Below are 14,581 nucleotides of genomic sequence, written 5' to 3'. Positions count from 1 at the left end.
AAAAAAATCACTTTCTCCATTAAGTAAGATGAGTAAGAAAAAATAAATATTGAATCCATTTTGAATTCAGGCTGTAACACAACAACGTGTAGGATATGAATACATTCTGAAGGCACCATATATACACATACACCCAAACAAACACCAACACAGACTTACACACATACCACTGGCACCAAGGCAGCGACAAAGAGTCCCTGTACTAAGTGCAGTCCAGTCTTAAGTGTGACTAGACCAGAGCAGAGTAGAGCAGAACAGGCGCACTGGGCCTATTAAACGTATGAACCAGTGGTCCTAGATTAAAACGTAACCCTGGTTTCCCCAGGAGGTCCACCAGACTCGTCGCAGAAGAAAGCCGTCTGTCTCTTATATAACCAGCTGGCAAGGCCTTACGGTCGAATAAGAAAGAGATCCCACTGGTGGGGCAGAGCCGAGAGGTATAATACACTCTAAACCTGCTTCTCTTTTGGCCGGCCCTGCGCGCCCAGTCCTATGCAATAACAGTGTCCTCATGACTCTGCAACACGGGCCATAACACACTGACAGTCCCGGCATTGTTCCCAGGTGGGTAGAGCCACTGCCAGCAATGCCAGTTACATATAAAGAGCAACATAGAAAGGTGTTGTTCTCCAATCTGGCGCTACAAATCAGCTAAAGGCGCCTTGAAAACATATACGTATGTATGCTTGGGTGAGTTTCCAAGTAGAGTAGGGGAGGGGTATTCTGGATGGATTATACATGGTATGATGCTGGGGTGAGTTTCCAAGTAGAGTAGGGGAGGGGGTATTCTGGATGGATTATACATGGTATGATGCTGGGGTGAGTTTCTGGATGGATTATACATGGTATGATGCTGGGGTGAGTTTCCAAGTAGAGTAGGGGAGGGGGTATTCTGGATGGATTATACATGGTATGATGCTGGGGTGAGTTTCCAAGTAGAGTAGGGGAGGGGGTATTCTGGATGGATTATACATGGTATGATGCTGGGGTGAGTTTCTAAGTAGAGTAGGGGAGGGGGTATTCTGGATGGATTATACATGGTATGATGCTGGGGTTCTGGCACATGTGCTGTCTGATGAACAACACCAGAGCGAAGACGGTTGTGTACATTTTCCAAAGGAAGAAGTTATGAGGTGCCAAGTACACTCTTAGTAAAAAAAGGTTCCAATAGGGTTCCCTCGGCTGTCCTCATAGGAGGTCTATTCTTGGTTCCAAGTAAAACCCTTTTTGGTTCCAGGTAGAACCATTTTGGGTTCCATGTAGAAGCCTCTTGTGGAAAGGGTTCAACATGGAACCCAAAATGGTTCTACTGAGAAGCAAAAAGGGATCTACCTGGGACCAACAAGGGTTCAGCCGAAGAACCCTTTCAGGTTCTAGATAGTACCTTTTCTTCTAAGAGTGTAGAGTGAATCCAAGACTGTTGTCAATCATTTGGAAAAACATTTTGAACAACTGCAACGATTTGGCAGCAGTGGCTCGGCTGTGGTGATGTAGTGTAGTGTACACTCACGCTTTGTGCACTGCTGCGATCCAGAGGCCTTACTCCATCCATGACAGCACTGCCCTCCACAGACATTCACCCTGCAATAACACCCAGAGACACAGAGAGAAAGAGAGAGCACTGTCACACACACAAGACCAACTCATACTGGCTAAAACTCACACACGGGTGGTTTGAGTGACCCACCCGCCAAGCCTGGGCCAGATCTGGTATTAGGGGCCTCCTTTCATTGGAGGTAAAGCTGGACACCCCTAGCCTGGTGGCCCCTGCTGAGAGTGTGGGAATGTCCCCAATAATCATACATCTGAGAGTGCTGCGACTAGGACCCTGCACATTGATGTCATGCTCCTGAACACAACAGGATATGGGCCATTTTGTTTTATTATCTAGTGTCCTTTGAGGATAGTACTTTAAATTGGCTGTTTTAGTTTCTGTCTCTACTGAGTGGATGTTAAGACATGTATTTTGTATCAACTTGACATTTTTTAACAAAGTTCATTATTGACACATTACATTCATTGGGCTAAATGTCTGAAATGAGTATGTTCGTATGTTGTTTTAATTTGTCGGAAATATGATCAAATAGCTACCTGAATCAAATAGAATATAGAATGTACTGTAAGTTAGACTATTTAATTCATAATGCACAGTGAGTGCACAAAACATTAGGAACACCTGCTCATGACATTGATTGAATCCAGGTGAAAGCAATGATCCCATATTGATGTCACTTGTTAAATCCACTTCAGTCGTTGAAGATGAAGGGGAGGACACAGGTTAAAGGAGGATTTTTAAACCTTGAGACATGAATGGTGTATGTGTGCCTTTCAGAGGGTGACTGAGCATGACAAGATATTGAAGTGCCTTTGAATGGTGTGCTAAGAACGGCAATGCAGCTGATTTTTCCATACTCGACAGGTTCTCCTGTGTATCAAGACTGGTCCACCACCCAAAGGACATCCAGTCAACTTGACAAAACTGTGGGAAGCATTGGAGTCAACATGGGCCATCGACCCTGTGAAATACTTTCGACACCTTGTAGAATCCATGCCCTGACGCATTGAAGCCTTTCTGAGAGAAAATGGGGGTGCAACTCAATATTAGAAAGGTGTTCCTAAGGTGTTCCTAATTTGTCCACTCAGTGTATATTTAACAACGCTAAGACCATGCTGTATGATCATGTTGCGGATGACAGTGAATGTTGTAGGCCAGGCTTATAGCACGTTCCTTTACCAGGTGCCAGGCATGCCTATACTGTAGGCTACTAATATAGTAAGTTGACCCAACAACATTATATATTTTATAACAGACCACCTTGCCATCCAAGAGGATACGTAGCCAATAGCCATTCACTGTTCTGTAACATCAAGTATTTTTCAGAGATCCGCAGGTTCTTACCCTGACATTTTCATTTGGTGACTTTGTTGAACGTTGTGGCTGGTGCGCCGAATGACTTGCTGATGCTGCGTAAACTGTGTGTCCTGACGAAGCGGGATCGGGTTCGCTTGGTTACCCATCCTACGGGTTCGGACCTGGCCACTGTAACTGGCCGAGAGCTCCACATTGTAGGCATGGGGCTGTCCAGTGGCACCGGAGCGCGAAGAGATGGAACTCACATGTACCCTGTCCGTCCCGCTCGGTCCTGGCTGCAACACGTAGAATCTCCTAAAGCCACTCTGATCCGTGGAGACAAATGCCGGTGAAATGAATAAACCTATAGAAAATAATAGGTCCCATCTGATCCAAGCCATATCCACTCCGTATCCGCGTAAAGACAATATACTTTTTTGGAAACTTTATAATAAATTCCTCGAAGAAGGTCCGTATCTGGAAAATAAAAACTTCTGTAACTTTATAGCAAGTACAACAGTTATATATCCCTGAGTATATTTGTCTATGGTTCGCCTTTCAACCCGAATTAAAGACGAGAACTAAAACGTAGGCTTAATTTAAAAAAGTAAAAAATAAAAGAGGGCATGTATAAACCTGAATATGGGTCTAAAACGGAATAAGCACTGCTTTATCTCTGCGCTGGGAAGGGGGAAGCTGGGCAGCAGATGTTACGGCTGCTATGGCTACGTTTGTGCAATACTTTACCCTGCAGATGCGATTGAAAACTCTTTTAAAAAGTTTCACTGTGTAAGGGCAGGAGTTAGTGTCAGAACTGAACAGCCAATCTCCGGCAGACATGACGTCAGGAGTGGGACGCTTATTGGAACAAACTTGTGGGGCTGAACCCTAAAATACATGTTTGGAGTGCGTAGTGTTCATAAAGTCGCCAAAGACCTAAAGAAAATCTATTCCTGAAGATGCATAAACTGTGCTGTCCGCAGGAGCGCGAGCTCATCAAAGTGACAGAAGGCATACACATTGTTGTCCAGCAAGTTCATGAGTGATAAGAGTATAAATACACGCTTATAAGAATGACACGTTATAAAATAATAAACAACCAATAAGCCACGTGCAATGTGTAATACTTTGGAATACTAATAATGTGTCAAGTTTCTTAACTCGTATTTATAAATGACAAATATTTATTTAAAGTACACGCTGTCAAAGTGCTCTATGTCATTGTTACTTCGGTTCCATACACTCCCGCATGAATCAGATAGGAACTAACATGCGAAATGCGTCATAAACTATAGTCAAGTAATTCATAAAGCCATGTGCGTACCATTATTCATCCAACAACCCACGAGTTGACCACAGTTGCGCAGCGGGCCATTCCTGGTGCGGTTCTAATTTTTGATGCTTATCCCTAGTTACTGTCCTCCTACACTGCAGAATTACCAGCGACCCCTTGGTAAATTGTTCAGCAGTGACTCATTATTCCATTGAAGACTGCAGGGGATATTCCAGTACAGGAGTGAGTTCATTAAAGACGTACTATAGCGCGCACACAGTGGTTTTGAGGACCTCCACCCAGATCAACATAAGCCCCATGAAGTCATTGCGTGTGCTTTGGAAAACATACAAAGTAGAATTACGTCTGACGTTGGCTCTCTGAGTGGTATCTAATTGTTTTCTTAAAACCTCTATGTCCCCCATTGAAGTTATAAGTGGGTGGATACTTGATACAGTGGTGTCATACACTTATTAATAGATTTTTTTTTTTAAAGTCCACGAGACTCTTCCCTCCAGAATGCGAGGGAAAGGGGGGACAGTCGTGAAACGTTGCTCTGAATTTGAAACACAAGGGGTGATGGTTAGCAGAGCTCAGTGTCTGTGGAGCCGCATCATCTGAGAAGGGGACAGATATATGGTGAAAGACAGGGCAGGGCGTAATCACCAATGATGCAATTTGAAAAAGCTGGGCAGAAATGCAATCCTCCAGCCACTGATTACATCTGGGTCAGCCTCATGTGCCAGGAGATCACATCTGACCAGGAAACAGTCATCCAGGATGATCAAGGATGGAAGAGTCAGACATGAATATATTCATACACTACTTACTGTATTTAAGTCACTCTGGATGTGTAAGATGCTTCTGGAAAATACTGAAGTCATAGTAAGACTGTGGGAAGGTACCAACATAGACATGCACAAGTTGTACGCAAAATGTGAATGTTGGGGTCTTTGTTTCAATGAGCTTTCAGGTCACACATTTTCTATAAAGAATATTATTCTTCTGAAAAAGGTTCCGATAAACCTTTTGTAATCAAGTCCTCGCCCTAGGTCGTCCTGACCAAGAACGGCTCATAGTGATGATCAGTTCCTTGCTGTTAATTCATACCACTCAATGAATAACATGAAAGGTGATGTCATTTTGTTGTTTCTCACTGGCAATGACCTCACCATCGAACTTCAGCTGCTGTTGGAACTTTATGAGGATGTTGTCAGGTTGTCACTGGGAAACACCAGGAATGTTGAAAAGAAACAGGAGGCTAAACAAGCATTTTAGTTCCCCTGCTTCAAAGGGAGGCCTCTCCAAACATATGTCATGGCAGCAAATCAGTGTAATGATGTTTGTCATGAATATGTATGACTATATTTTCCCTGTGTCTCCTGGATATATGATGTAATGGTGTAGGATAGTAAATAATGACAACACACTCGTAATGACCATTATTTCAAATTTTTATTAAATTACTGACATTTTGGGCCAGAAATCTGGTTCTGATCGAGTGGTTTGGTATGCAAACAAGTTGTGTGATCACAAACTGAGGAAAAGATGGAAGGTATACATACAGTATACTTAAGGGTGATGCACACTTCCTTCCCAATCCAGAAATGATCACCAAATCGGAAAAAAAACTAACAACATTCATGAAAGAGGACTACAGCTGTGACATAACACATGTACATATCTACTCCTATAAAAGACATTTCCTCCTTTGTCAGTCACCCACACTGTGGGACTTTACTTCAAAGCAAGGCAGACAGTCCTTGACAAAGGCATAGGCAAAGAGAAAACCTGTACGATAGCAATACAACAATAAGTATGATAAAACAAAGGCAATGTCAAGGTCATTTTCCTTTCGGAGAGAAAACCCAAGAGGAGAAGAGTGTAGGATCTCTATCTGTAGCCCCTGAGCATGATGATGAGTTAGCTGTGCAGAGTCTGTTCTTCTTCCATGGTGTCTGTTCTGTGTGAGCGAGGCGAGATGACACTTTCATGGCCTGCTGCTTCCCCGGCGATGAGTGTGTGTGTCCACACTCTCCTGTTGTGCGTCTGCATCGCTCTTATATTTGGCCCACATGCTTACATTTCTCATCTGCAAAGCTCTCTCTGCGCCTGGGGGAGTGGGTTATGACTAGTACATACTAACAATAAGGCAAGCGTGGTTCTATGATCACAAAGCTTCATCTTTGTACAATGTATGATTGTACACATTTTGTGATTTCTTTCGATTCCGTAGAGTTCATAACTCTACGAGCTAGCAATTCCTCAACCATGCTTTACACAACAAATAGCACATACATCAAGGGGGAACTATACAAAATTACACTTTGTACATACAAATGTATCCAGTTATGTCATTCCTTTTTTTAACAGTCACATGAACTGTAAAAGCATGTAAAGTCCCTGTGGCAAGGAAGAGGGTGATGGGTGCAGGTCCCCTGACAGCGTCCCTTGTAGCCATGTCTGCTCTGGGACAAGTTTGCTGTAGGAGGTCTTTAGAGTCCTTCGAGGTGTGTCTATAGCGAGGCATTCATGCTGATTCTCTGCGCAGCTCCGTGATAAGCTGCTCAAGCTCTTTGACATCATCACTCGGGTCGCCATGGACCTGGCCAGTTGCGACATCTGCGTGCAGTGGCTGAGGAGAAACGGTTTAAAAGAAATACAATTACTACATTTGGTTAGAAATTATCGCAAAAAAAACAATGCGAGGTCAGTGATGTTGTAATGACTGGATGTGAGCAGTCCGATACATCTGTGTGATGTGGTGGGATGCTGGCATGAAAGCAAAGTGTTTTGTAGTGTACCTTCGCTTTGGTGGCGGGATGAATGGAGAACAACATCTGCAATGACTCCTGGGGGTTACTCTTCTTCTTACTACAGCCGAGGGTCACTGTGAACACATACATGTGAGAAATAGAAACCAAAAGATACCTATTAGCACATTAATATTTGTGATTAAAAGACAGAGCACGTAAGTTGTGTATTAAAATGAGTGATTGCTAGAGGGAGAGACAACCAACCATCATGCATGGGGTACCATGGAGGGGTCAGGAGGGGAGAGATCAGGGGTTTCTGGTTCAGGGTCCAGGGGCCATGGCCCTGCCTGCCCTGGTGAGACACTGTGGCACCATGGACCTATGCATGACTAACAGGTCCCATATAGACACAGGACTGTGGGTTATACTGCACATGTGCAGAGAAGTTGAGGAGAGGAGTCATTTCTCCTGGGACTGGTTAATGAGTACTCCACCTCCCGCAGGGTGACTTCTCAGGCCTGCAGTCAGTGACTCCGTTCAGTGGGTCTCATCTCGTTACGCCGAAAGACACTTTGCCGTTCACCCCCGCCGTGACAGGCCTGGCAGCTCGCAAATAAATCATTAGACCAAGACCTTTTTCCACAATGCCTGTTTAAATCACTCCCGTGATCACTGTCCGAGATAACGTGATCAAAATGTTCTCTGTAACGCCTCTACTTACTTTTTTTCAGAGGACATCACAGTGAATATTCATTCAGCGGGATGAAACACCATTCATTTCCTTTGTAGAGTTGGACCAATTTCGACAAACACCTTATCTATGGTAGCTATGATCCACACAAACTGATGAATAAAGCTCAGGAGAACCTGTCATTCTGTGCCGCTTTGAAAAACATACCAACACAAAGCCATGTCCCTGTGCCCAGTGATAGGCTATTTCCCCATCGCCGCAGTCTTTTGTCCTGGTGTTTACCCAACACCTTTCATCTTCTTCTTGCACACGAGGAAAGGGAAAACAAGCGGCGGTCTCTTCTACTATCTGAGCTACACCTTTTCCCTGTATGGTCTTCTTCAGCCGCGACAGGTCAAAACAGCATGATTTATGGATGAGGACCTCTTCTGCTCTACCCTCTCTACCCTCGATCTCATCACTTTATTTTTTCGCATCCCTCTCAGCTCTGTGTATGAAGTGTCCAGGCCCATCATAGAGGTTACAACGCTGAGTTGAGTGAGGAGGTTGTGGTAGAGGGGGCACTCTACCACAACCTGCATCTCTTTATAAAGCTTTGTGCTTTTCTGAAGGACACAGGGGCAGCATATTGGAGGGTTTTGCGATTCACACCAGAACCTGTGTGTGTGTGTAATAGTGTGTGTGAGGAATGAAGTATATGTGTGGGGTGTAAAGTACGTGTGTGTGTGAGGGACAAGGTGTGTGACCTGAGTGAAGATGAGCCTTAGCGACAGCATCAACCCCAGAGATGTGTTGGAGAATCCACATTGCTATTCCTCCCGTGTTGCCCCGGTGCCCTGACTCCCTCTGATGTTTAATTCAAAACAGCATCCGGCTGTAATGAAAAACCTGGGGATTTTTTAGATGAACAACTTTATTGAAGTTCTTCTATAGGACACTCTCCTCCATCCTTCCTGCTGTCTCCATCTCCCAACCCCCTTGCCTCCACACTAACTCGCAGAGTAATTGTTTGGATGGCATTGCGTTTCGCAGAGGGCAGTGGGGTAAGACGGATTTGTTTGTCTTCTTTTTACTCTTCTCGTGGCTGCCATCGATCATATCTCCTCCCCGCGCGTCCTGACGCAAAGACCTGCAGGAGACTTGACATTAAGCATGACGAGTGTTCCGTGTGTGTCGAAGAAACGTGTGTAGGGGGGATGAGGTGTGTGTATGTATAGGGGCAGGGAGTGCGACACTCACCGTTGGCCAGATCTATGGCTCTCTTTATAACCTCCTTGAAGGTCCCAGACTTTTTCTCCCAGCCTCTGGCCTGCACCTCACAGTGATGGGCCTTGGACAGGAAATGCAATGCCTGCCAAGCAAACAGACACACACAAGAAAATGCATTAAAACAATTATCCCTCCAACACATAGAATGTCACCTATTCTTATTATTTTTTTTATCAAATATTGTCACATACCATAAAGCCTGACCAAGCTGCTGGCAACATCAAGCCATCTGGTTTATAATGAATACAAAGTAAACACATTTAATGAATAAAACAATTAACAGAAGCCATCGCTGTGGCATGACTGGCCTATGGGAGGGGGGAAATGGCAGTGGAAAGATGAATGGAATGACAAATAACATGCCAGTGCTAAGGGTCACAACTCACACTAAGGATATGATCAGGGTGGAAAATAACATTTTTGATCCACCAGCCACTGTGGCAGGTAGAGTTAAAAAATCAAAATCAACCAGACACTCAGATTTTTTACCAGCCAAAATATTTTTGGGGTGGCATTATTATAGTTATACTTTTTTTAATGATAAAAAAAGAAGGGATGAGCACTCTTTCAATTGTTCTAAAACAAGAAATGTATTACTAGTAAGAAGTAAATGGGGTTTATTGCTTAATTTCATTACTTTTTTATGACCTGCGTCTTTTAACCAAAGTTAAAATACATAATTAAGATACAATAGTAAAAACAGATAAACAGTTCTACACTGAACATCAAGAATCAACAAAGTGCTTACCATGCCACAAAAGGCTGATAACATGGCTTATTTATTACAACCTAAAATTAACACCCACCACCTGCCAAATGCGGGTAGATTTTTGCATTAAATTTCAGTCAAGGGGAAGGTTTACTATTTTTTTCTTATTAGTCTAGGGGAGGGTAATGTAATTTGTAATTGATGAAACTTTAATATTTCTCAGTGTTTTAGAATGTGTTGCTTATTAGGCCATACAGTACCTTCATGAAGTATTCATACCCTCAACTTATTCCACATTTTTTTGTTACAGCCTAGCTTTTCCCCCCCCTTCTCACCCATCAACACGCAATACCCCATAAACGACAAAGTGAAAACATGTTTTTAGAAATGTATTGAAAATGAAATACAGAAATATATCATTTATATAAGTATTCAAAATACAATACATGTTAGAATCACCTTTGGCAACGATTACAGCTGTGAGTCTTTCTGGGTAAGTCTCTAAGAGCTTCGCACACCTGGATGGTATAATATTTGCCCATTATTCTTTAAAAAGTTCTTCATGCTCTGTCAAGTTGGTTGTTGATCATTTCTAGACAGCCATTTTCAAGACTTGCCATAGATTTTCAAGATGATTTAAGTCAAAACTGTAACTAGGCTACTCAGGAACATTCAATGTCCTTGTGTTTTAGGTTATTGTCCTGTTGAAAGTTGAATTATTATCCCAGTGTCTGGTGGAAAGCAGACAACCAGGTTGTCCTCTAGGATTTTGCTCAGTTTCTTTTAATCCTAAAAAATCCCTCACGAGTCTTTCCCGATGACAAGCATACCCATAACGTAATGCAGCCAACAACATGCTTAAAAATATTAAGAGCGGTACTCAGTAATGTGTTGGATTTGCCCCAAACATAACGCTTTGTATTGAAGGCAAAGTTAATTTCTTTGCCACATTTTTTGCAGTTATACTTTAGTGCCTTATTGCAAACAAGATGCATGCGTTGGATGTTTTACAATTCTGTACAGGCGTCCTTTTCACTCTACTATTTAGCTTAGTATTGTGGAGTAACGACAATGTTGTTGATCCATCCTCAGTATTCTCCTATCACGGCCATTAACCTCTAACTGTTTTGAAGTCCCCATTGGCCTCATGGTGAAATCCCTGAGCGGTTTATGTCCTCTCTGGCAACTGAGTTAGGAAGGACGCCTGTATCTTTGTGACTGGGTGTATTGACACACCATAGGAAGTGTAATTAATAACTTCATAATTCTCAAAGGGACATTCAATGTTATTTAAAAAATATATTTTTTTACCCTTCTACCAATAGATGCCCTTCTTTGCGAGGAATTTGAAAATCTCATTGGTCTTTGAATATAAGTTTGAAATTTACTGGTCGACTAAGGGAACTTAATGATAATCGTCTTCATTTGAATTAGACTTTACCAACAAGAGGGCTTTGTGTTGGAGCCTATTTCTTCCTATTTAAGAAATAAAAGGTAGGCCTATATGTTTGACAGATGAAATTAGGCTATAGGCTGCTATATTCATAGATTTGTCAGTCAATTCCTCCACTCACCATGAACTCTTTAAATAACAGGCCTCCACTGCCACGGAGATAGGCTAAGTTAAAACCAAGACACGAATTGAGGGTTTATGCCACCTTTAATTTAAGAAAATGGCAAAAAAGCACAGCCAGCTAGCTTAAGATTAAGAAAATAAGACGGATTCGATTATATAAAGCATCCCGGTCCAAAGCGCTGTTATTGATGCTTTATGTTACAAACAAGTTGTAAAATACCCGGGAAAGACATTATGGGGATACTGTACCATTGTTGAGTTTCGAGGAGATGAAAAATAGACTTTGGGGAAAGAGGGATACCTAGGTCAGTTGTACAAATGCCTTCAACAGAAATGTGTATTCTGCATTTAACGCATCCCCTCTGAATCAGAGAGGTGCGGGAGGCTACCTTAAATCGACATCCACGTCTTCGGCGCCTGGGGAACAGTGGGATAACTGCCTTGCTCAGGGGCAGAACGACAGATTTTTACCTTGTCAGCTCGGGGATTCGATCCAGCAACCTTTCGGTTACTGTCCCAACACAGAAATGTAACCACTAGGCTACCTGCCGCCCCAGCTTGGAAGTAATCGAATTCTGTTACGATCAATTGATTAAGCTGTACAATAGAAGATGTTTAAATCCAGACAGCTTTTAGGGAAACACTTGTGACCTTCTCTCGTTGGGTTAAGCCACGGAAGAAGAGTAGCTAGCAGTTAAAGCTGACATATTTCTGCATTGGTAGGCCAACTGTCTGGGGTGGAAAGGTAGGCCTAACTTTTCTAAGTACCATGCTCTGATGATTTCTCAGATGCAATTATTTGAGAACAAGACACAAGGATTTGGCATTGGAGAAATATGATAAGATGAACACATACACCTCTCTCTGTGTCCATTCTGACCCGGTACACTTCGGTAATTTGTGCGGTATTAAAAAAGATTCCGCTAATATGTAAAATGGCAAAGAATTGCATGAAATTTGTATTAAAAGGCTATTTTCTTTCCTGACCTGTAAATACGATGACAGATGCATGCAATGCTTTTACTATTAAGGAGATCTTTCCACCCTTACTCTTGTCCGCGGTGGGCTGCGAACCCACAACCTACTGGCCCGCAGCCCCGTACTCAATAAAAATTCCTGCATTGCCATGTAACGCTTACAAGATGAAGAACAGTTTCTAAAACTGCATATCTAAGTCTGTCCAATAAGTGAGGGTAAACGGGAGACATATTCTCTGCTATCCACTTGTTTAAATGATTATAGGGAAGGGAAGGGTCTTTTTTTCATTTTTTTTTTCAAGAGTTCAGAGAGGGTTTAGGTAAAATATATTTTGCTTAAGGGAGGACCATCCATTTTCGTTTTCAGAGGTCTGTACTATAAATAACGTTCACTCCCTAAGAACGTCCAATTCACCAGCCACGTTGGCAGGTGGTCACACTCAGGGCTATACAGTGTGAGCATTTCATAAAAATAGTCAAATATGGGCACAAGTGCAAGTTGTGATTTATAGCTAAATAAATGCTGCAGTAGTTGTTTTCAAAGTATTTCTGCCCTTTTGTTTAATTTTTGGTAATGCACAAAGAAATCTGAATCCTAATGTTAATGTATCCCACCTTCCGCAGCCATACTGCCTGTCTGGGGTGGCTGTGAGCACTGAGGGATGTGCTGAAAGATTCATTTTTAGAAGCAATGAGCACAGGTATAAATGTTGGTCTAATTAATTCTAAAGTCTACTAAAGTGAGACTTTGTCCTCGTGTTTCTTGGCTAGTTACACTGTATTGCTCACAAGCTAGGTTGCTTTTCAATGTGTGAGTTTGCTTCCACTGCTAGCAAAAAGAGACATCTTCGGTCTTTACTAGTGAGATTCTCACAGGCACACATGACAACTGGAGTGGCACTGTTACCAGGGTAAGGGGGCAGCATTTTTTATTTTGTATTTATTTGACTCAGATCACAGAATATTAAATTAAATAGAGGATTATACAACATTACTTCTTACCAGTAATACATTTCTTGTTTTCGTAACATTACGAAGCATGCTCATGCATTTTCTTGTGTTTTATTTAGTAATAAAAATAATTGGAGTGGCTGGTAATTTTTTTATCCACCTACCAGAGAATGGTATACAAAAAAAGTTAATTTTAGGCCCTGCCCTATGCTGACACGATGTGCTCCTAAGTAGAAATGTAGAAGCACACAAATACATCTAAGAGAACAATTAAAGTATAAGTATCGTAATGACAAGAAACAGCAAAAAGTGAATGTTCAATCAAGCACAATCCTTTACTGCGGTAACTTGGGAAATCGCTTGTCTGTGATGAAAAAAAGTCTCAGACTGCTATGTCTTCCTAGCAGCAGACAGTTTCAGCAAACTTAAACTAACATAGAAAAACAACCTAGTGTGTGAACAAAACACTACAACTGGCTAATAAACACGAGGACAAAGTCACACTTTAATAGCCTTTTTCTCTCAATTTGACCAACTTCTACATGTGGCCTTTGTATGAAGGAAAAAAAAAACTCATCAGCCCACTGAGTCGGACAAATAGGAGCCATCTATCACCGTGTGGCTAAGTGCAACACCATTAGTTACCAATGCCTATCAGTTACTAATGAGCCTATGAATAGCTTATTAACAGGCGCAAAGTCCATTACAATAATTACTTTCCCCCGTCTCCTCAGAGCACATACAGTAAGTATATTTCATGTGTGGTGTTTGCACAGCTAAATGTCAAGGGATGTTAGTGGAATGTTAAGGGGGCCTACTAACTCGTCACCAGGCCTGGTGCTCTGTCCGTCTCCATACAGCACGGTGTAGTGACGGCAGATCTCAGCGTCGGTGCTATGGCGGGACGTGCGCGACCCAGGAGCGCCTGAATCTTGGCCCGCAGGGACGAGGCCTGGTCGCCATGGTTATCCATCATGTCCTCCACCACCGCCTGCACCTGGATCTCTTGAATCTGGAACACAGAGAACAGGGACGAGTGGGAATGTGAATGGAGCGCTACTTTGGTTTGAAGTGAGAGAGGAGTCAGAAAGGGTGGAGTGACTACTTTTGTCTAAATCGAAGAGAAAGTGGTGGGTGGGTTGGTGTGTGAACCTGACCACACTGGCTTGAATTACATATGTCCTCTCTCAACACAGGCCAGTTGGGTTTCCTCAATGTCTCGTGGCTGCGTCATCCTCTGTTTCTAGTTTGGTGACTGCCATCTGAGCAGGAGAGTATTTCACACCGACGCTTTCCGCACTTGGTTTCAATTTCACGTCACACCCACTCAAATGCAATACGATAGGGACTGAGACTGGAATATCAACACCGCACAGGATTTGTCTGGCTTGTTTTCCATTGTCTCAATGGAAATGTATGCATAGTCACGATCATCATGCAGTACAATTAAAAAGTGACAGGGCAGAGCAATGCCAGATTTGAAAATATGACCTCACCTTCTTTTACATATTTTAATTAAATACTTTCC

The 14,581-nt window shown here is 42.6% G+C and overlaps 2 protein-coding genes across 8 annotated transcripts in view; both read right to left on the bottom strand.

The window, feature by feature from the left end:
• Nucleotides 1-3,613, bottom strand: part of LOC124038230 (latent-transforming growth factor beta-binding protein 1-like) — a 137,879-nt gene extending 134,266 nt beyond the window's left edge. For all 4 annotated transcript variants that reach the window (XM_046353825.1, XM_046353828.1, XM_046353826.1 and 1 more), the window contains exons 1-2: nt 2,900-3,613; nt 1,511-1,581 (exon numbers count right to left, since the gene is read on the bottom strand). In XM_046353825.1, the coding sequence (XP_046209781.1) occupies nt 1,511-1,581; nt 2,900-3,252 (424 nt within the window). In that variant the 5' untranslated portion in view covers nt 3,253-3,613. The remainder of the gene's footprint in view (nt 1-1,510; nt 1,582-2,899) is intronic.
• Nucleotides 3,614-5,569: 1,956 nt separating this feature from the next.
• LOC124038227 (tetratricopeptide repeat protein 27-like) overlaps nt 5,570-14,581 on the bottom strand; it is a 31,238-nt gene continuing 22,226 nt past the window's right edge. For 2 of the 4 annotated variants that reach the window (XM_046353821.1, XM_046353822.1), the window contains 4 exons: nt 13,883-14,065; nt 8,811-8,922; nt 6,929-7,014; nt 5,570-6,759 (listed from right to left, as the gene is read on the bottom strand). In XM_046353821.1, the coding sequence (XP_046209777.1) occupies nt 6,655-6,759; nt 6,929-7,014; nt 8,811-8,922; nt 13,883-14,029 (450 nt within the window). In that variant the 5' untranslated portion in view covers nt 14,030-14,065 and the 3' untranslated portion in view covers nt 5,570-6,654. Of the gene's footprint in view, nt 6,760-6,928; nt 7,015-8,810; nt 8,923-13,871; nt 14,066-14,581 lie in introns of all 4 variants that reach the window. The other 2 variants (XR_006839330.1, XR_006839329.1) reach the window with 2 other exon arrangements.

This window comes from Oncorhynchus gorbuscha, linkage group LG06 (genome assembly GCF_021184085.1).
Source record: "Oncorhynchus gorbuscha isolate QuinsamMale2020 ecotype Even-year linkage group LG06, OgorEven_v1.0, whole genome shotgun sequence".
Lineage (NCBI taxonomy): Eukaryota > Metazoa > Chordata > Actinopteri > Salmoniformes > Salmonidae > Oncorhynchus > Oncorhynchus gorbuscha.
Note: the sequence above shows the minus strand (reverse complement) of the source record. Positions and strands in the feature narration are given on the sequence as shown.